The sequence below is a fragment of the Dunckerocampus dactyliophorus genome, chromosome 10 (assembly GCF_027744805.1).
Source record: "Dunckerocampus dactyliophorus isolate RoL2022-P2 chromosome 10, RoL_Ddac_1.1, whole genome shotgun sequence".
NCBI classification, from domain to species: domain Eukaryota; kingdom Metazoa; phylum Chordata; class Actinopteri; order Syngnathiformes; family Syngnathidae; genus Dunckerocampus; species Dunckerocampus dactyliophorus.
Genome location: NC_072828.1, coordinates 7,060,001 through 7,081,522, shown reverse-complemented (window position 1 = coordinate 7,081,522; position 21,522 = coordinate 7,060,001). Strand labels below are relative to the sequence as shown.

General features: G+C 40.6%; 3 protein-coding genes across 5 annotated transcripts in view; all 3 read left to right on the top strand.

Moving 5' to 3' along the window:
- farp2 (FERM, RhoGEF and pleckstrin domain protein 2) overlaps positions 1-3,065 on the top strand; it is a 45,368-nt gene extending 42,303 nt beyond the window's left edge. For 2 of the 3 annotated variants that reach the window (XM_054788657.1, XM_054788656.1), the window contains 3 exons: positions 1,087-1,194; positions 2,124-2,275; positions 2,352-3,065. In XM_054788657.1, the coding sequence (XP_054644632.1) occupies positions 1,087-1,194; positions 2,124-2,275; positions 2,352-2,445 (354 nt within the window). In that variant the 3' untranslated portion in view covers positions 2,446-3,065. Of the gene's footprint in view, positions 1-680; positions 821-1,086; positions 1,195-2,123; positions 2,276-2,351 lie in introns of those variants that run through there. The other variant, XR_008572596.1, reaches the window with a different exon arrangement.
- A 4,057-nt stretch (positions 3,066-7,122) lies between these two features.
- Positions 7,123-16,717, top strand: boka (BCL2 family apoptosis regulator BOK a). Its single transcript, XM_054790961.1, has 5 exons — positions 7,123-7,387; positions 7,492-7,813; positions 9,391-9,519; positions 15,798-15,961; positions 16,106-16,717. Exons 2-5 carry the CDS (start codon positions 7,597-7,599, stop codon positions 16,229-16,231), a joined length of 636 nt encoding a protein of 211 aa, XP_054646936.1. The 5' UTR covers positions 7,123-7,387; positions 7,492-7,596; the 3' UTR covers positions 16,232-16,717.
- A 497-nt stretch (positions 16,718-17,214) lies between these two features.
- atg4b (autophagy related 4B, cysteine peptidase) overlaps positions 17,215-21,522 on the top strand; it is a 12,251-nt gene continuing 7,943 nt past the window's right edge. The window contains exons 1-9 of the mRNA XM_054788864.1: positions 17,215-17,291; positions 18,762-18,863; positions 18,950-19,021; positions 19,106-19,204; positions 19,289-19,390; positions 19,456-19,528; positions 20,725-20,804; positions 20,880-21,076; positions 21,445-21,522. The exon at positions 21,445-21,522 is cut by the window's right edge and continues 1 nt beyond it. Of these exons, the coding sequence (XP_054644839.1) occupies positions 17,282-17,291; positions 18,762-18,863; positions 18,950-19,021; positions 19,106-19,204; positions 19,289-19,390; positions 19,456-19,528; positions 20,725-20,804; positions 20,880-21,076; positions 21,445-21,522 (813 nt within the window). The 5' untranslated portion in view covers positions 17,215-17,281. The remainder of the gene's footprint in view (positions 17,292-18,761; positions 18,864-18,949; positions 19,022-19,105; positions 19,205-19,288; positions 19,391-19,455; positions 19,529-20,724; positions 20,805-20,879; positions 21,077-21,444) is intronic.

The window sequence follows — 21,522 nt, the reverse complement described above, 5'->3', positions numbered from 1 at the left end:
CTTGGTCAGTGTAACGTACGAATACTTCTTCCTGTCCAGTGTCACACACTAAATCCTCTCCAGTGTGACAAGAAAACGTTTCCTCTTTCTGTCCAATGCTAACCCTTCTTGTCCATTGTAACTTACCAATACTTCCTCTTCCTGTCCAATGTAGCACGCTAACACTTCCCGTTACTGTCCACTGTATCATACTCATTTTCCAGTGTAAGATGCTAACACTTACACTTCCTGTCCAGTGTAAGACGCTAACACTTTCTCTTCGTGTCCACTGTAACATACTAACTCTCCTGTGTAAGACACTTTCACTTCCTGTCCAGCCTAACACGCAAACACTCCCTGCCCAGTATAACATGCTAACAGTTCCTCTTCCTGTCCAGTGTAACAAGCTAACTTTTTTTTCCCTTCCTGCCCAGTGTCAATTTTGTGCTTCTTCTTCCTGTCTAGTGTGATATGCTAACAGTTCCTCTTAGAGTCCAATGTGACACGCTAACTCTTCCTGTCCAGTGTAACATGCTAAGACTTCCAGGTTATTTACAGTGTAACATACTAACTCTCCAGTATAACACACTAACACTTCCACTTCCTGCTTCTTCTTCCTGTCTAGTGTGACACGCTAACACTTGAACCTCTTCTGCTTCTGTCGCCTCTCTGTCCTGCTTTTTCGCTGCCGTCCCGTTCAGTCTTCGGCTCTCCAGCGGTCTCGCCGGAGCTGCCTCCTCGCTATCTGCTCGGCCAGGGTCAAAGACCAAACACCATCACGCACGTTTGCTGGTACCGAAACCAGAACCTCTCTCTCACTGATTACCTGCGCATGAACCAGGTACCAGAAGCACAGAGTAGTCGTGTAGCAGTTAAGTGACAAAGCAGAGCTGTTTATTCTAGATGTAGGAAGTTTATTAATAAGAATTACATAATAATAACTTGGATTTATAATAGGGCCTTTCAAGAAACCCAAGGTTGCTTAGTCAGCCATCTTGGGTCATGACCTGTAGGCAAGCAGCTCCTCACACTGCGCTTTAGACATTTTTCCATGATGATGGTGTCACTCGCTCCCAACTAACCGCCCCTCTGTGTCACCTTGGGCAGAACCAGCTGTCGGGTTACCTCCTGAGGAAGTTCAAGAACAGCAACGGCTGGCAGAAGCTTTGGGTAGTTTTCACCAACTTCTGCTTGTTCTTCTACAAGACACACCAGGTGAGCACACACAGCCAAAGGAAATGATCTGTTCCAGCATCACACTGTGGCCATTATAAACCTTTATTACGTGTACAGGCAATGTTTTCAATCATGTATTATTTTTAAGTGTCATACAAGTGTAAAAAGAAGTGAAGTGGTGTTGATAGTATGAAATGCTAACTTTGTGCGGATGCGTATGGTTGCGCTGGAGTCTCACACCCCTTGATGAAATGATAAAATTAAAATAATGTAAAACAATATATATATATTTTTTTATTTTTTAAAGAAAACAAAATATTTAAATAAAAAAAAAATCTGTAATATAAAACTTAAGGAGTTAAAAATATGAAACAGGGTTTGAATTTAAAAAGTAAAATAAAAATTCTACAATTAAAAAAATATATATGTAAAAACACCATGTTGAAATATTTACATTGAAATAAAACCCCAAAAAACTACATTTAATTTAAAAAAAACACCCATTTTTAAAACATTTAAATTAAAAAAAATACAGAAATCAAATTTAAAAAATTAAAAAATATATGAAAACATGAAACACATCTTGTTGAAATGTTTACATTTTCAAATACAAATAACTAAAATCAGAAAACTACAAATAACACCCATTGTTAGTTTTAATTTTAAAAATACATTACTGAATCAAATTTTTTTTAACTAATCAAGCACCCCTCGAAATGTTTACATTTAAAAAAATAATAAATAAAAAAAATGTAATTAATAAAAATGGCCAAAGAAAAAGCAAAACACGCCAAGAGTTGACCTTTGATGCTCAAAGAACAGTTGCTAGCATCTTTCCAGACATTGGGCATGGCAGCAGTTCTAACGCTGACGTTTTGTGCAACTCTGGAGGCATATTGGTCCCCCAGGTCTTTTTTTCCATTTCCGACTTGTACGCGTTGAGAAGCGTTCAACTTGTTTTTGCACAGGACGACTTCCCGCTGGCCAGCCTGCCACTGCTGGGCTACACTGTCAGCACGCCCGAGGAGGCGGACGCCATTCACAAGGAGTACGTCTTTAAACTGCAGTTCAAGTCGCACGTCTACTTCTTCCGGGCCGAGAGCGAGTACACCTTCGAGAGGTCAGCTGCGCCCCTGGTGCCTTTTTGCCTTTGCTTCTTTGCTCCCCCGCTAAGCACTGTCGTCTTCTGCTGGCAGGTGGATGGAGGTGATCAAGAGCGCCGCCAGCACGACGGGCAGGATGAGCCTGCTCATTCCCAAAGGAGGTCCCCTGGAGATGAACGGAAACTGACAGCGCACCTGCGTCTGGAGGCGGGGCCTCTGGGACGCCAGTCACGCAATAACACACACTTCTCACCTTTTAACGGTATTAATTTGTGGGCGTGGCCAACGCGGGCGTGAACTTTTATGGGACCAACTGAAAGTGAAGGAACCGCACGTGAAACATGAAGGTGCAGAGGCGTGTGCGATGATGAAGCTGACGAAGGTTCTGGAAGGTTGCGAGGAGACACATTTCCACTTTGAAGACGCAGCGCCGCCCTCAGGACTTTTCTAATCGGTATTAACGAAGGCCGCTCTGTCCCGGCGGTCGTGAGCGTATACTACTTCCCTCTTTAATTGTTAACCCCCCCATGTTGCGTGGCATAAGGGGTGGAAGCCATCTTTGTGAGGTCACACGATGGTGACACGCGTATAATATGACTGATGACTGGAATGGAAGTCATGTGACCTTGCGGCTGTCGCAATATGTTCTAGTGCTCTATTTATTGTGTAGCGTGTGGGCAATGGGGGGTGGTGGGGCCGCGCTCCCCCCTCCTGGCCTCATTTATTATAGACTTCATGTTTTGTTACTTTTCCTTTGAAACGCCATCAAATAAAAAGATCATTTCACACGACTGCTGTGGCTGCGTGACGTTTTCATTTTGTTTACGGCGCCAGCCACATCACACTTTCCATAACCACACAATTTATCCTGTCGACATAATGACTGGAAAAATTAATCTTGACACGGATGACTTGTTTTTCCATTATCATGGTGTAAATATCAGATGCGGCGGAATAGGCCAGTTTCCTGGAATATTAGCACAAAATGTCAACATGCAAGTTCATAAGATGAAACATTTTCCAGTGAACATTATGCAAATCATTCATCAATGGGGGCATGCTGGAGCCTATCACAGCTGACTTCGGGCAAGAGGCAGGGTACACCCTGGACTGGTCACCAGCCAATCACAGAGCACATATAGACAAACATTCACACTCACATTCTTACCTCATTCATACAATTTAGAGTCACCAATTAACCTAACATGCATGTTTTTGGAATGTGGGAGGAAACCAGAGTTCATCAAAATGTGTTTCTACAAATAAAAAGACAAAATACTAAGTATCATTCATGTAAATCAGGCATATTGGAAAGGCACTGTTGGCTGCTAACATGCAGTAGTTCACACCAAACCATCACGTTAGACATGTCAAGTGTTTCATTGCTGAGCCATGACATCACTAAACTGACACACAACGGGGGGGGGAGAGATAATGCTGCATATCATGGCAATCCCTTTTTACCAGGGGTGTCCAAACATTTTCCAGCAAGGGCCACATTGTGAAAAGTGAAAGGATGCAACTTTGCCACTTTGATATTTTGTAAAGCAACACATGTAGATATGCTAAGAAGCTATACAGTGGTGTGAAAAAGTGTTTGCCCCCTTCCTGATTTCTTATTTCTTTGCATGTTTGTCACACTTAAATGTTTCAGATCATCAAACAAATTGAAATACTAGTCAATGATAACACAACTGAACACAAAATGCTATTTTTAAAAGAAACTTTTTTTATTAAGGGAGAAAAAAAATCCCAATCTACATGGCCCTGTGTGAAAAAGGGATTGCTCCCCCTGTTAAAACATAAGTGTAGTTTCACACCTGAGTTCAAATTAGGTTATAAAACCATTTCTAAAGCTTTGGGACTCCAGCGAACCACAATGAGAGCCATTATCCAAAAATGGCGGAAACATGGAACAGTGGTGAACCTTCCCAGGATTGGCCGGTCAACCAAAATGACCCCAAGTGCGCAGCGACGACTCATCCAAGAGGTTACAAAAGACACCACAACAACATCCAAACCTCACTTGTCTCGGTTAAGGTCAGTGTTCATGACTCCAACATAAGAAAGACACTGGGCAAAAACGGCCTGCATGGCAGAGTTCCAAGATGAAAACCACCACTGAACAACATTAAGGCTCGTCTCAATTTTGCCAGAAAACATCTTGATGAGCCCCAACACTTTTGGGAAAATACTCTGTGGTCTGATGAGACAAAAGTTGAACTTTTTGGAAGGTGTGTATCCCATTACATCTGGTGTAAAAGTAACGCCGCATTTTTAGAAAAATAACACCATTAGCAATAGTAAAATGTGGTGGTAGTGTGATGGTCTGGGGCTGTTTTGCTGCTTCAGACTTGGAAGACTTGCTGTGACAAATGGAACCGTGAATTCTGCTGTCTCCCAAAAAATCTTCGCTGAAACCAACTTGGGTTGTGCAGCAGGACAATGATCCAAAACACACCAGCAAGTCCACCTCTGAATGGCTGAAGAAAAACCAAATGAAGACTTTGGAGTGGCCTAGTCAAAGTCCTGACCTGAATCCTATTGAGATGCTGTGGCATGACCTTAAAAAGGCGCTTCATGCTGGAAAGCCCTCCAATGTGGCTGAATTACAACAATTCTGCAAAATTCCTCCACAGCGCTGTAAGAGACTCATTGCAAGTTTTCACAAACGCTTGATTGCAGTTGTTGCTGCTAAGGGTGGACCAACCACTTATTAGGTTTAGGGGGCAATCACTTTTTCACACAGGGACATGTAGGTTTGGATTTTTTTTCTTTTTTTTCATGCTTAATAATAAGAAGCTTCATTTAAAAACTGTATTTTGTGTTCAGTTGTGTTGTCATTGACTAATATTTAAATTTGTTTGATGTTGTTAAACATTTAAGAGTCACAAACACGCAAAAAAAAAGAAATATGGAAGGAGGCAAACACTTTTTCCACCACTGTAGATACCAAGTGCAGTATCAATACTAGCGTCAAGAGATTTAATACTTTCAGTTTTGCTGGCAAATCTCCTTCATTTCCAAATGTTGACAAGTAAACATAAGTACTGTATATATAAATATAATATAACAATATTATCACACTACGCTGGGTATGGATGCAATTGATATTTGGATTGATCCACCCACCACTGTTAATTATCAAGAATGATGGTTGATTGTAAAAAATTAACACATGAAAAAAGTATGAAAAGTGTGTTCAGGACTTGGTTCTAACTTCCATTATAGCAACCCCCCCGTTTCTCCTGGGAAACTGCCACACTTTCCCTTATTTTCAAATGCAAATGTTGCCAGGTATGCATGTAGACCAGGTGTGTCCAAAGTGTGGCTCGCAGCATGTCCTAAATATATAATTTAACAAGAAAACTAAAAAAAAAACAGCAAAAATTGAAAAATCAGCAAGAATAAAGTCCAAATATTACAACAGAAACATAATATATCGAGAAAAAGACGTAATTTTATGAGAATAACGTAATATTCAGAGGTAATACAACGTCATTTTAGTAGTGTAAAGTTGAAATATTAATATAATATAACATAAGAAATAAGGCGTTTTTTTAAAGGCGTTATGTTATGACAAAACAAACAAAACAACAAATAAAGTTGTCATTTAGGGAAAATTAGGATCTGGAAAAAGTTATAATGTTACGAGAATAAAGTCATAATTTACAAGACGAACGTTGAAATAGTTGGGGGGGGAAAAAAAAACAATACCAGAAATGGAAAAAACTGATGAATTTTACAAGAATAATGTCAAAATATTACAAGAAAAAGGTAATATTTTGAGTAAAAGCTTTAACTGTATGAGAATAAAGAAAAATAACATCATTTTAGTACAATAAAGTCAAAATATTAAGAGAAAAAAGTCGTATTGTAACAAGGAAAGAAGTCGCAATTTTACGAGTATTAGCTCGTAATATTATGAGGAAAAATAATGTCATTTTAGTAGCATAGAGCTGAAATCTTAAAGAAAAATGTTTTGTTTTGTAAAAGTCATTATGAGAAACAAAAAAAAACAAAATCAAGTTGTAATTTTTTGGAAAATTAGGTAAGAAACATTCATTTGATCATCTGACGACTGAATTGAATCAAATCATGAGTTTACAGCCTGTCATGTGTTAGTGTCGTGGCACCAGCAGGCATGAACATTCCATGGCGTGTCCCGACACTTATGAAGCGAGGGCGGAGTCCTCAGTCGAGCAGGTCCAACGATTTTTTCGCCCCCTGGGCGTGGTGGAGCTGCTAATTGTTTGAGCAAACATACTACGTGGGAAAAGAGATTTATTTCCCCATCAGCAAACGTTCACTCAGTTCAGTCCTCATAAAAGGTTTGCTTTTATGACTTGTTTATGATACAACAAGTTGATCTGACCTCGCCTCTAAATGTCCTCACTTTTACAAGTGCACTTTTGGGTACAATATTTGAGGATACTGTCCACCTTTGCTGGATGTTGTCATTTGAAAATAATCATCTATATTACAAAATTACCATCTCTTAATAATCTGCTTTTGAGTTACTTCCACCAACAGAGCATCAGAATTGTAAGGTATGACAATTAACTTAAATTCAGGTAGACAACAACAGCATAAATTAATAATTATTAATAACAAATCACCTCAACAGGTCTACTTTGCGCTGAGCTTTTTTTTACCACAAAATAATTTATGAAAGATTTATTTAGATATTCTAAATAAACACAAACTGTAGCTAATGTTCATTGCTAGCTTAACATGCACAAACATTGGGTGACGTCACGCCCAATCAGGGCCGCCGCTGTCATGATTGACGTTACTTCGCATAGTGACGTAACATCATTACAGCTACACTACATCTCATTTAAATAGCATGTTAAGTGTCCAGAGTCCAGTAGAAGACATAGCCTATGATGCCACTGTTTTAATGCTTATAATATTCATGTATGAACGTGTGGGTCGTGTCTGGTGAGTGAAGGGGCGGGGCTTGTGCGTTATCGCCATGAAAGTGTCCTTACAAGGAAAGTTGAACTTGGACTACTTTTTCTTTTCTTTTGTCGTCATTGTCTGCTTTCCTCTTTGTGGACTTCTTAGTAACGCGCCGAAAGACAGCGTTTGTTCATTTATGAACATATATAATCAATCATCACCGGGTAAATTCATGTAGTCACTGTCATTGTTGATAAAGTTTAGGTATTCCAAGTGTTAATCTCATTTTTATGTCTGACCTTGTTTAATCCACTTTGTCCTAATCCAGGGTCACCACCTTTCCCGCAAGCAGGAGAGCGGCGTGCGCGCGCTGCGGCGCCCGCGTCAGAGGCAGTGGGAGGCGGCGAGCTGAGCGGCCCATGAGGCGGAGGACATGGAGATGCTCCGCCGCTCCTCCGTGTTCGCCGCTGAGGTGTTTGACCGCTCGCCCACCGACAAAGAGCTGGTGTCCCAGTCCAAGGCTCTGTGCCGGGACTACATCCAGTCCAGGCTGAGCCGGGCCGGGATAGGATGGGCAAAGCCTGAGCAGACCGGGCTGGCTGCTTCTTGGGGGACGCAGGGGGAAATCTCGGCGGTGCTCTTGTGGTTGGGTAAGATCCAAGAACTAAGAACTGGTCGAAAATGCGTGAATTCGCACGTTAAATTTGGACTGTTTCTGCAATGACGTACAGGAAGATCATACCACTTACAAGACTGCCCAATGAGGAGACTTCAGAAGCACAGTAGGGGTGGAATCAGTGTTGCCAGATGGGAAATGACAAATTATCGTACCTTGAAATGATCCATTTGGGTTTGTTCAGCACCATCTGCGACAGTAAAACATGACCACTGTGTGTAGTGTATTTTATAATCCAATTTTACCATAAAACAAACTAGCAGTACTGTTGGAAAAAAACTACCACTGGCAGAACAGTGCCCTCACCTGGTGCACAGCAGGAGGTATCCTGTTTATATTTGGTCATAGCAATCTATTGAAGCGGTCAAATGTCCGCACATTGAGGGATTTTTGGAATTATTGATTATACAGAGGATGAAAATAGTGTACAAATACGATAATTATCATATGTCTGGCAACGCTGGCGCCAGAGTACGCTAAGACGGCTTGCTCTTCCTCCTCCAAACCGTCCTGCACCGCCACCACCGCGCACGTAAAGGCTGTGATTAGTCGGCGTTTAGTACAATATTTCCTGTGCGAATAGGGCTTGTACAATCGTTCACATACGCCTTCTCTGATTTCTGATCGACCTTTGCAATAAAAGTGACAGTTCCAGCTCCAACATGTCCCCGCTTTTTAATTGTCATTGTTCGCTCACGACTAAGGACGCTAACAAGCTAATAAATACTCGACCCAGACAAAGAGCTATAACAGGATGAAGAAGGTGTTAGGGGACGGCATAGTGACTACGCAGAAGCATAATCCTGGCTTAATGGTACGTCATAATCATGGTTCAGTATGCACGGCGGTTTTAAGGTCAGGGTTTGCTTATTTTTGGGTGCAGTAACGAAATAAATATTGAAAATGCCTTTTTTTGAGACGCTAAACCCAACAATATGCTTCTCACAGTTATGAAGCACATTTTAAATTCAGTTTTAGACATGAAAAAACAATTCCAGGCATACAGTATCTAGTATTGGACTTAGAAAACATCCTGCTGGAAAATGTTGGGTGAATTGACTTGCATGACAGCGCCCTCTGCTGGATTCACGGCTGCAGCACCCTTTTCCCCCCTGCAGATAGCGCCATCAAACTATTTTCTATTTAAGTTGCCATCAAAAAATGTATTATTTACAATTTCATGCAGAGAAAATGATGCGGGAACACAAATGCGAACTGCAAATAGGCAAGGATCTAAAAAAATGTAAGGACACAGGAGCCACTTTATACATGTTGCACACAAAATATGCTAAAACCAAACCAATGTAGGTCAAAACATCAGTATCTTAGCTTCGTGTTATAAGTGACAAAGCAAATTTGTGTAATATCTAACTCAATGATTAATTATTTTTTTCACAATATGCTCGGCGGGTTCAATAAAGGCCCAAAACACACTTTGGACTCTGTTCTTTCCACCAGAATTTCCATCAGCAAACCACACAACCCAAAGCCGCAGAGTGTAGGATTCTGTTTTGTTGTCGTGCAACGAGCCGTCTTCTCTCTTTTGTCCAGGCGATGAGCTGGAGTACCTTCGCCCCAACGTCTACCGCAACGTAGCACGACAACTCAACATCACGGTGGCGTCGGAGAGCGTGGTGTCGGATGCCTTCCTGGCGGTGGCGGCGGACATCTTCTCCACAGGTAGTAAACGGAATAGGAACATACCCAAGTATGGTTTGGGCTAGTACAGAATAATCCCCCAGGTATATCTGGGCCTATGCTACTTTAAACCCTAGTCGGAAATATACCCCCTCAGACCAATTGGGGGCGCTACCTATTCACCCTTGCTCATAAACAGATTCCAATGCACCTGGAGGGATCCATGTTATAAAGCCGACCCCTCTTGATACACCTTTTCAAAAAAGTGACTCGCGACAAATCTAGTGGAGAGACTTTTGCAGATTCTGACATGAAAGCATGTGTCGCTCTTCTCAACGAGCAGCGGGTGTTGCCACCCCCCTTCACCCACCCCATCTAAAAGCACTCACGGGCGGCTTCGTCTTGTTTGTGACATTTAATAAACGACAAAAAGGAACAACAGGAGAAAATTAAAAACAATTGTTTTGCTTTCCATGTTTTTTTTTTTACTCACTTTTTTGCTAATGCGTCATCACCAATCATGTGAATTCGCTGGACCCCTACCACCACCACAAAGAGACGTCCTGTGGGAGACACCAGTTAGTATCTAATGTGTTTAGAAAATAGGAAAATGCAATATGTCTTCATATTTTCTCTGCACATTTGTAACGGGGGTACATTCTTGCATCACATATTTTATACATGGGGTCATAAACTAGCCTAGCCTATGTTATATCCAGGGCATAAAACAGCCAAGGCTAGGGGGAGTCCAAAGGGCTGGCCTGGGGCCATTTGTGGCCTGCAGCTCTTTTTTTTAGTGGCCCACGGCACATTCTAAATTAAATAATAGCATAAAATGGAGAAAAAAGAGCTAGAAGGGCATAATGTAATGAGAAAAAGTTGAAATAGTCACCTATACATAACAACTTAGCATATCCAAACAGGTTGGTTTTAGCCTGTTTACTAAAAGTTTAAAGTTTGGACACCCTTGGCCTTGGCTATACTAGCTCTGAATGTACTCTGGGTGGGGTAGGGGGTATACAGGTAAACTGTTACACCGGGCTTTCACCCTGGAGCTTACTATTGATAAGTTCTAAGTAATTATAGCTGACGTTAAGAGGAAGTGCGCATAATAAAAATAGCTTTTTATCAGTCAGTGATCAAATAAATCCTGCTGCTGCATCATTGAGCTTCAAGACAAGGAAGTGAAGCGTGCTGCTCGCTCCGTATTTGGTGTTGGGGTGATTGTTGCAGACAGTTTGGACCCCACCCTGAGATCTTTTTCCTCAGGGAACGTTAATGAGGGCGCTCAACTCATGCAAAAAGGAATTGTTTGTGGACATTGCACACAGTGATGGAAGCTCACAGTCCGTAATGCAACACTTTGTGATGGTATTTCGGGCACAGGATTCACTTAAAGTCGATATTTCCATACCACAACTTGATGGCTTCAATGAGAGGTGTATAAAATGTTACTTATTCAGCAAAATATGACAAACATCTCTCAGTATGATGCAGTAAGCACAATAACAAACGTAGAACATGTATTTAATCCTAATTGTGAACTGTGCAAGTGCACCAAATTTTGTGGCAGTGTAAAACAGCAGTATGTAACAACAAGTTTGGACACACTTGCCCATGATTTTGAATGAAAAGGTTCCTCCAAACTTTCAACTGGTTTGGGAACAACAACCCCTGTGGCCAAAAGTGGTTATTGTAGTATTCTCTTATACAGTAATCTCTCTTTTATCGCGGTTAATTGGTTCCAGACCCGACCGTGATGAATGAATTTCCGCAAATTAGGATTCTCTATTTCTAAATTGAATATTTTTGTAGTTAGAGCATAGAGTACCTATTTACAACTTTCTAAATACGGTTTTTAACATTATTAGAGCCCTGTAGACATAAAATAACACCCCTATAGTCAACTTTGCACTCTTATTAGCCAATATAGTAGATGTAATAAGAGAAAATAAGCCACTTAAGACATAAATAAGAGTTGTTCTTGTGTGTGTTGTTGTAATTGTGTTCCGGTGGCGCGGACAGGAAGTGACGTTGGGGTTCAGAGTTGACTTTTAGCTTGCCATTGGTTACGACCACAACAGTAGCCCATGTTAGGGATTAATGTGCCTCTTGTGAAATAATTCAAACCTGCAATAACAATCCGGAGATCAAGTCTGGTGCTTGTGTGTCTCACCAAACATTACAGTAACATTACTGACACCTAGTGACCAGTGTAGAATTTTACATATCATCACAACATCTTTAAATGTGTTTTCTGAATGCCTTACATTTGTATTTTACGTAATTTAGCCATTTTTATGCTTGAAAATGCTTAATTTAGGCCAAAATATGTAAAATTTGCTCGATTAAGCATTTTCTTTACCACTAATAAGCCGTATTCAGCCACAAAACAGCATGATTTATTGAGTAATATATTTTTGAAAAACGGTGATAGAGGTCGCGAAATTCAAAGTGTGAATTGGCGAAGGATGACGTAAAATGCACGTGCAGCATAAATGGTGGCGTAGCGTGAGGACGCTGCCACACAGACTCTCCCCTTCGAAAGAGTGCAGCCGTGTCGTCACGCTATTTCTCACTTGTAAGTGCGTTCTTTTTTTAATGTATTTAATTTATTGTTTTTTTAATTTATATTAACATTTTTTATTAGATAGTTTATTATGTATCTGTATTTTATATGTAGTTTATTTATTTATTGTAATTGTCAGCGTTCAAAGCAAAAGTAAACAAGCGATGAAACAGGTCGCCACCTCCCTTTTGGTGGAAGAGTCAGTCAAAGCATGAACAGCCGTTTGGTTGCAGGCGGAGCGGTGGGGGGAAAGGTGAGACAACAGTACCGTCAAGTGGCTTTGAAAGGCCCACACAGGCCTGACTTTTCCCTCTGGACGATCAAGGATGTTTTATTCCGCTTTCTTGAGGTGGACAAAAACATTTACATGTATATTTTGGAATGGGACACACTTGTCAACATTTGTTGTGTACCTAGTTAGTAAATTGTAAGTGACGTCTTGCCTGGCTTTGAAGGTAAACTATTATACAATAACTATTTCATTACATTTACGCTACATTTGTACATGACATGTGATTTATACATTTTATATTTGTATGTGAAGTCATAATAAGTGTTTATTACGCAGGTTTTTGGGTGATTTGAGGCCCAGTGTTTTAATACATTATGTCAACATGAAAATTTTAAGAACAGTTTTGAAAAGGACACAAAGGAAAAAGGTTTTATTGTGATGTTGTCATGGAAACGTCCCTGAAGCATTAAATGTGTTTTCATAGCGATTCATTAGCGTCACTACTCACTAGCACCCCTTGAGGCACGTAATGGTAATGCAATATATGCAGACTGGCCCTGCGCTAGCTTTAACGTACATTGTTGTCCCTCTCAAAGGATTTGTTTTGATGAAAAGTGGATTTAAAAGGAAGCACATTGCTTGTAAAGTAAGCGAAGTGTGTTTATGGAATACAAGAGGAGATGGATGGAGGCCAGTGTCAGGACATCCAAACAGTACAAATATAGTCTCAAGAGGTTCCTGTAAAACCACTCTGCTGGCCCATGGCCTCCTATTTTGGGGGCGGAGGGGGTTCTTTATTCTGTCTCCTCAGTGGGACAGAGCGGTGTGTGGTTTTCTAACACGCTCACCCATCCTACAAAGAAAACTGCTGACATTGCAGCCATTTACCGCCCTCCGAAACTCTTTTCCAACTGGAAGAGAAGGCAACTCTCACTACAGGAACGTCAGACAGGGCAGCACAGACTGTTAGCAACCATCAAGATAAACATGGAGTGCATTCTTTGTGTTTGTCTGTTTGTTATTTAGCAGGCAATTTCCTGGTTCATGGAGGATGACAGGATGGGACCATTTTTAATTTTTGATGAGCAGCATTTCCCTGTTGTTTTCTGATGTTGGTGTTTTTTGCTTTTGGATTATTTCTGTGTTTGGAGCTTTTGGACGTTTCTGGGCGTTTGCCCCTGTCGGTCACTGTAGTTTTGAGTTTGCCGACTACTTCCTTGTTGACTGTACCGTTTTGGAACTGGGCTACGGTGGGGAAAATGTTCCATTCTGACTCCCGCAGGAAAAAGCAAAGATGAATCTAATGCAGTACAGTCGTCCCTTGCCACTCCGTCCTTGGACATATGTGACTTCATGCTATCACGTTTTTTCAAAAACATATGAATTACTAAATCATGCTGTTTTGTGGTTGAATACGGCCTATTATTGCCTAAATTAAGCATTTTCAAGCATAAAAATGACTAAATGAGTAAAATACAAATATAAGGCATTCAGAAGATGCATTCAAAGATGTGATGATATGTAGTATTCTACACTGGTCATTAGATGTCAGTAATGCTACTGTACTGTAATGTTCGCTGAGACACACAAGCACCAGACTTGATTGGCGGAACAACAGGCTTTTATTGCAGGTTTGAATGTTCTCAGGCACAGTAATCCCTAACATGAGCTACTGTATCGTAACCCACGGTTAAACAAGACTTATTTATGTTTTAAATGACTTATTTTCTGTTATTGCTATATCGGGTAATGGGATTGTAAAGGTGACTATAGGGATGTTATTTCACATCTAGAGGGCTCTCCTAATGTTAAAAACTGTGTTTAGAAGGTTGCAAACAGATTTTCTATACTCTAACTATGAATATATTTAATTTATATACATGGAATCTACTTGGCAGAAATTAATTAATCACGGTCGGGTCTGGAGCCAATTAACCGCAGTAAATGAGGGACTACTGTACATTTGAAATATAAATGAAGTGTAATATATTTATGTTTTTTTTTTACTATAAATTGACTAAAAAAAATACATTACTGTAAGCTTGTAGGCTACTTCCTGGTTCATGATGTAAGACAATAGGACTGTACCTTCTTAAATTATTATTATGGAGTGGGAGAAATGGTTCCATAGTAACTGAAACAGGTAACATAGACAATACATGTGATAAAATCATGGAGCACCATATTTAACAGGCTACTTCCTGGTTTGTGAAGGATGACATTAAGACGAACGGCACTATCATTTGTATCCAGGAGCGGCGGGGAATTGTGACTTAAATATCAAAAACAGACACTTACAGCAAAAAAAATGAATATTTGTGCCTGTTTGTCTAGCACAGGTGTGTCCAAACCTTTTCCAGCGAGGGCCACATAGTGAAAAGTGAAATAATGCAAGGGTCAGTTTGATATTTTGTAAAGCAACACATGTAGATATGCTAAGAAGTTATATATATTTCAAGAAAAAACTGCATCTCGGCTTTGTGATTATAGGTGAAAAAGCCTATTATTAGCATCATCTTTGGTCTTAGCTCTTTCTTTTAAAATAATATTGGTATATTTTCTTTTCGGAATGACTTTATTCCCATAATATTTTGCCTTTATTGTTGTAGTACTATAACTTTTTCCCCAACCTAATTTTCCAAAAATTACCACTTTCATTTGTTATGTTTGTTTCTCATAATATTACACGACTTTCACAAAATAACATATTTTTCGATAACATTTCAACTCTATGCTACTAAAATGACATAATTTTTCCTCATTTTCTCATAATATTTCAACTTTTATCTTGAAAATTTACAGCTGTTTCTTTCACTTCTGGTGTTATTTTTTTAATTTACTAACTATTTCAACGTTCTTCTTGTAAATTTCTTGTTGTAATTATGACTTTTTTCGCCACAATATTTTGACTGTATTTTTGTAACATTATAACTTCTTCTGCAAGGTAATTGGCCAAAAATTACAACTTTATTTATTGTTTTGCTTGTTTCACATAATACGGCAACTAAGGGGAACAAATGCCTTTTTTCGTTAATATTTCAACTTTATGCTACTAAAATTTTCTCTTAATATTCCATTATTCTCATAAAATTATGCCTTTTTCTTGATATATTACATTTTTCTTGTCATATTTTGACTTTGGTCTTGTAAAATTACTGCTGATTTTTCCATTTCTGCTGTTGTTTGTTTTTGGGTTTTTAAAAAAATCTTTTTAAATTGTATTTTTAGAAAGTGCCGCAGGCCACAAACGGCCCAAACGCCACAGTTTTCTGGTTTATAGAGATCCATCCATCCATCTATTTTCTATGCCAGTTATCCTCATTAAAGTTGCGGGTGTAGGCTGGAGCCTACCCCAGCTAACATTGGGCGAGAGGAGGGGTACACAATGGACTGGTTGCCAGCCAATCACAGTGGTTCATAGAGATGTAAAAACATAAATGTAGAAAAAAAATCCTCTAGTTTTATTTATTTTATTATTCTGTCTCTACTGTATTGACACTGTGTGTTCTTCCTGCTCAGGTGTGACGTGGGGGAAAGTGGTGTCCTTATACGCCGTGGCGGGAGCGCTGGCGGTGGACTGCGTTCGCCACGGCCACCCGGCCATGGTCCACACCATCGTGGACTGCATGGGCGAGTTTGTTCGCAAGAGTCTGTCCACGTGGTTGAAGCGACGAGGCGGATGGGTAAGTGGGCGGGGACACCATCACCACTTATTTGTACAGTGTGTATTCAAAATATGAATCAATACATATGATCAGATATGCTTCAGTTCAATCAGCATTCGAGAAGTCATCGCATGATGTCAATTCTCACTTGTCTTGTGACAGGCGGACCTGACTAAGTGCGTGGTGAGCACCGATGCAAGCTTCCGCTCCCATTGGCTGGTGTTGTCGCTATGCACCTTTGGACACTACGTTAAGGCCATCGTGTTGTATCTCCTTAGGGAGAAGTGATAAAGGCGGAGTTGCCACCTTTGGATTGTGTTTACACTCATTTGCACTGAGCCCTCATCATGGCACACACACACTTCCCCTTCCTGCACCTCATGGGCTCTATCGTCTATTTATTTTAATAATATAGCACAACTTTGGTTAGAAAGTGTACTTTTTTAACATTTTGTTTTTTTATGTTTGCTCTGGCAAACTGTCAATTTTACTGCTTCAACCTTGTTAAGTGTAATTGTTTGGGCAGAATAAAAGGACTTCCTATGCTTGTGACTTTGGTCACTGTGACATTTTGCCTCAGATTGCTGTGCTGTGTTGACATAATGCAAGTTGTTTTAGATTGAATCTTTGGCATTTCACTTTATGGGTGGATTTAATTTTATAGTATAGTATCACTTTTAATTTGTTACATACCACCAGAAGTTCCTGAAAAGTTAATGAATTGTCTGCATTTGTAAATGTTAAATGTTGAGTAATACTAATTAAAACGTTTCTGAAATAATCATTCTACATTATTGAGAAGTATTGAACAGAAGAAGTTGATTCTTTTCCAGATTTCTGAATTTGTTACTGTTCTGTGTTGCCTGGACCAACATGGCGGCGAAAAAAAAGACTACGGCAATATTTGCAACAATTATAGTGGTTTACGTTATGTCTGCTGCGAATAAGAAGAACCTTCCAAGGAGTGTAATCTTATGAAGGAAACAAAAATTAGTAAGAATAAGAATTAAACAACATTTATGATAACACAGGTGAAACCGGAAGTCGCAGCGTAAGTGCCGTACCTCTGTTGCGCATGCGTGGTGACGTGGTTGTAGTCACGCTGTGATAGCGCCATCTTGTGCTCCGCAGCATTTTTACTACCATCTCGAGTTTTCGAAAGGATGCACACGTCATCTGTTTTTGGTTGGCTTGTAAAGGCCCCTGGTCAAATTCTATTGGTTAAAACTGAGATTATCCCGCCCCATTAATGACTTCCAAACCAATACTATTTCCCTATTGGTTGAAGCGTGTCAGAGTGCAGAGAACAACAAACAAGTCAGTGGCTAGACGGTCGGGATGGACGCAGGTAGGCGAGATTTTATGAGGGGGATATAACGTTCTGTCTTTTAAAAACTACACCGCAACAATAGATAACCAACAACAAAAGCTCACACTAACAGCCTGACGCTCTTGCCAAAGCCAACAGGCAGCCACATTCCTTTGGAGCTTCGTTGGCGTTAGCCTGCTAAAGTGATGACCAAAGCTATCTGCTAATTTACGCTAGCTTGATGTTTTGCTTTTGGTTGTTGTTTTTTTTTTAACCAACCACTCTGGGTTCTCTTTCGGCATTGTGCCACCAATTGTGTCGAAGTTGTGTGTATTTTCTTTACATCACTCATAATAAGTCGTGTATGTTTCGATAGTTTATGCTAATTGGCGTCTTTGCTCAGTCATCATCACTATCAGATGATTGACAGCTCCGGTATTGCATGAAGGGGGAGAAATGTCGCCAACTAGTAATTTAAATACGCCTCTTCTGTAAAATCACAGCGTAAAATCGAAGGGAAAGCAATTTTTGGAGGTCTAAAACCTCAAATATGATGGTTAGAAAACTGAGGACATTCTCTTGGGGGATGTGTTTGTGTTTAGAATTAAGCAAACTCATGTTAAATATACTGCACACACCTGGAAAGAGCAAAGGGTTAACATGATGGTTTCCAAGTTATGGGAGTGATCATAAATGAGCATAAAAGGCGTCAAAGCCCTTGACAGTGTGACAAATTAACATAGGATTTTGGATTTCCTCCCAAAAAGACTGATGGCTCATTAAATCAAAAGGTTCTATTTGTTTAAGAGCCTCTTAAACAAATAGTCTGTTAGTTTATGTTCCATCTCTTAATAAGTGGGCACACGATCAAGCAACCAAACGTGTTTTTCTTTCTCACCTGATTGTGAGACACAACTAGTGATTATATTGGCATGATAACGTCGCCTGTATGGAGAGCGTCCTTTTATTTTAAGCATATTGCAATCTCAGTGTTATTTTAGTTGCTTTGTTTGCATTCCTAAAATGTTTTTAGGGAAAACAAATGGGAGGAAGTACAAATGCACAGTACAATATTTGCATACACAGTAGTCCTTTGTTGCATTTTGTACATAGATGTTTAGGTTCAAGGAGGGCTGCACGATTGCACAAAATGTGAATAAGAATCCTGCATGCACACACACACTATGTTCAGGACCATGTGCTTCTGTTTAAAAGTAATCACACTGTTTTTTTTTTAATTATTTTTGTATTTGTAGAACAGGTAGCACTAAATACATTTGTGGCGGGGGGATACACATAAATGAATGTATGGGAAACACTGCCATAGCTAAACCTGTGAATTTAACAAAGTTGTTTTGTCTGTAGATTGACTATTTGATATGCTGTCTGATGATGCCATCTACCTCTAATTAGCGGAGCACTTCCTGTTAATGAATGATGTTTGCATGGTCTTCAGCTCTGAGCTTCTCCACTGTGTTTTTATTCATCGTCTCGTGTCTTCTCCTGCAGCTACGTTGACGTACGACACGCTTCGCTTTGGTGAGTTTGAGGATTTCCCAGAGACCTCAGACCCGGTGTGGATCTTAGGAAAACAGTACAGCGCCCTCACAGGTAGGAGTCATATTTGTACATGCAGATACTTTTTGAAAAATATTATTATTCTGCATTTTACTGTGCTTTTTCCTGCTGTCACGCAGAGAAAGATGAAATTCTATCAGACGTCACCTCACGGCTTTGGTTCACATACAGAAAAAACTTCCCTCCAATTGGTGAGTCAAAAGCAGTGGTGGACTTTTGAAAGTTTGAACTAAAAACCTCACCTTTGAAGTGTGTGTTTATGTATGTGTGTGTAGGTGGGACAGGGCCCACGTCGGACACCGGGTGGGGCTGCATGTTGCGGTGCGGACAGATGATCCTTGGCGAGGCGCTGATGTGCCGACATTTGGGCAGAGGTACCATGTGTTTATTGACTTGCGGTTCTCCTCAAGTAATTAGACGCAGCCGCTTTTAACCGGCTCCCATTGCCCGCCCTCCAGAGTGGCGATGGTCAGCAGGCGAGAAACAAAGAGAAGAGTACATCAGCATCCTCAACGCCTTTATCGACAAAAAGGACAGCTACTATTCCATCCATCAGATTGGTGAGTTGTCACACGTCTTTGCCTCCAGAAGATAGTTCTCTTACTTTGATCTGTGAATTCTGCAGCCCAAATGGGAGTTGGAGAGGGGAAGCCGATAGGACAGTGGTACGGACCAAACACAGTTGCCCAGGTTCTCAAGTAAGTACTGACACTCAAGAGTTACACTTGTCAGTGTACAGTAATCCCTCATTCGTCACCATTAATTGGTTCCAGACCTGGCCGTGATAAGTAAATTTTCAGGATTCCTTATTTATAAATGGAATATTTTCTTAGTTAGAGCATAGAAAACCTGTTTACGACCTTCTAAATACAGTTTTTAACATTATTAGAGCTCTGTAGACATGAAATAACACCCATATAGTCACTTTTACACTCATATTACCTAATATACTATAGTAGACATAATACTTGTAGTAGCAGCTTGATATGTGCTTTCATGTTAGTCTCCAAAAGTGTCCAATAAGACCAGAAAATGTAGTTCAAAGCTGCTAGTTGCTTTTTTTTTTGACAAAATGAATCTAGCGGGGTTTGAATACAAAGTGGCTACAGTTGGCAATACTGATCCCTTCTGCTACATCTTCTTATTCTCTGGCAGACCAGGTGCGCATGAGGTGTGTTAAGAAGTAGAGTTACGATGCCATCTACTGTACGGAGTTGTAACAGCAAGTTACATTCACAGACAGTCCCATTATAATGTGTTTCTGAGTGAAGGCGAACAGGCAGCGCCAAAAAAAAATGTCGGCCCGCCACAAATAAATGAAACACGTAACAGTAGCCTTCAAAAAACCTTATTGTACAAGTCACACTTTAAAATTCTTAAGTGCCATTAAAGTGTAAAAAGAAACGAGGCAGTGTTAATAGTACAAAATGGTAACATTGTGAACAAGTGAGTTAGTGTATGGTGAGGCTGGAGCGCCCTGCATTTAATTTCCTGTCTTGTCTTATCACCCCTCTGTGACGCTCATCCTTCTTTTCAGAAGAGATGTCACAAAAAGGCCAAAGAAAAAGCAAAAGGCGCTTAGTTCCATCTGTTGCTTGCAGAATTGAGCTCTTGTGAGGCAGGCTGAACGTGACTTTAGAGCAATACAATTCCTTAAATTTGTATGAAATTCCTAATCGTACGACCTCAGGGGGCTTCTTTGACTCTTCGGCAGAAAATAGAAGTTGAGCCCGTCATGCCTGCTGTTGTTATGCGTCTAAATAGTATTTCAAAGTGACGTCGAGCACAAACAAGGCAGTCATTAAAAAGAAATAGAATGGATTTCCTCCTGCAATATTGATGCCTGACAAACAAACAAAAGACGAGCCGGCCTTAAAAGCCAATTTACTTCCAGGAAGCTTGCCATGTTTGATACCTGGAGCAGACTTGTGGTGCACGTGGCCATGGACAACACGGTGGTCATCGAGGAGATAAGTGAGTCGTCCCGGGTCGCTTGCAAAGACGGTAAAAAGACGCGAAAAGTCACAACTGCCTTGTTGCTCACGACAGAGCGCCTGTGCATGCCCTGGCTGGATGTCGTGGGAGCGTGCGGCGATTCGGGGGCGACGGACGGGCTCAATGGCTGCCTGGAGGGTGCGTGTGCGCTGGCTGAGGAGGAGACGGCGCTGTGGAAGCCGCTTGTCCTGCTCATCCCGCTCAGGCTGGGACTGAGCGACATCAATGAGGCATACATCGAAACACTCAAGGTGATAACAAGTATTGGGACACACTAAGCGGACACAAATATTGGGACACATACAGGAAGTGAAGGAGACTTTACGACATTTTTACAAGCAAGGGTGGGAGTTTTTGTCCAGTTGTGAGGTCTGAGGTCACGTCTTCCGCAGCAAACTCATTCAAGCATGCCTTTATGGACCCTGTTTGCGCAGTGGGAACAGTAAAGGGTCCTTCCCAAGTTGCAATGGTGCAAAAGGTCTGCTAAGATGAAGAATGACGATGTAGTTGGCTTCCCGAACTCCTGATTAATTGATTAAGAAGGGTGTCCCAGTACTTTTGTCCGGATTGAGCAATCACTCCAGAAAGCTAAAAAAAAAGTGGTGTTCTCCCCTCACAGCAATGCTTCATGCTGCCTCAGTCGCTGGGCGTCATTGGCGGGAAACCAAACAGCGCTCACTACTTCATCGGTTATGTC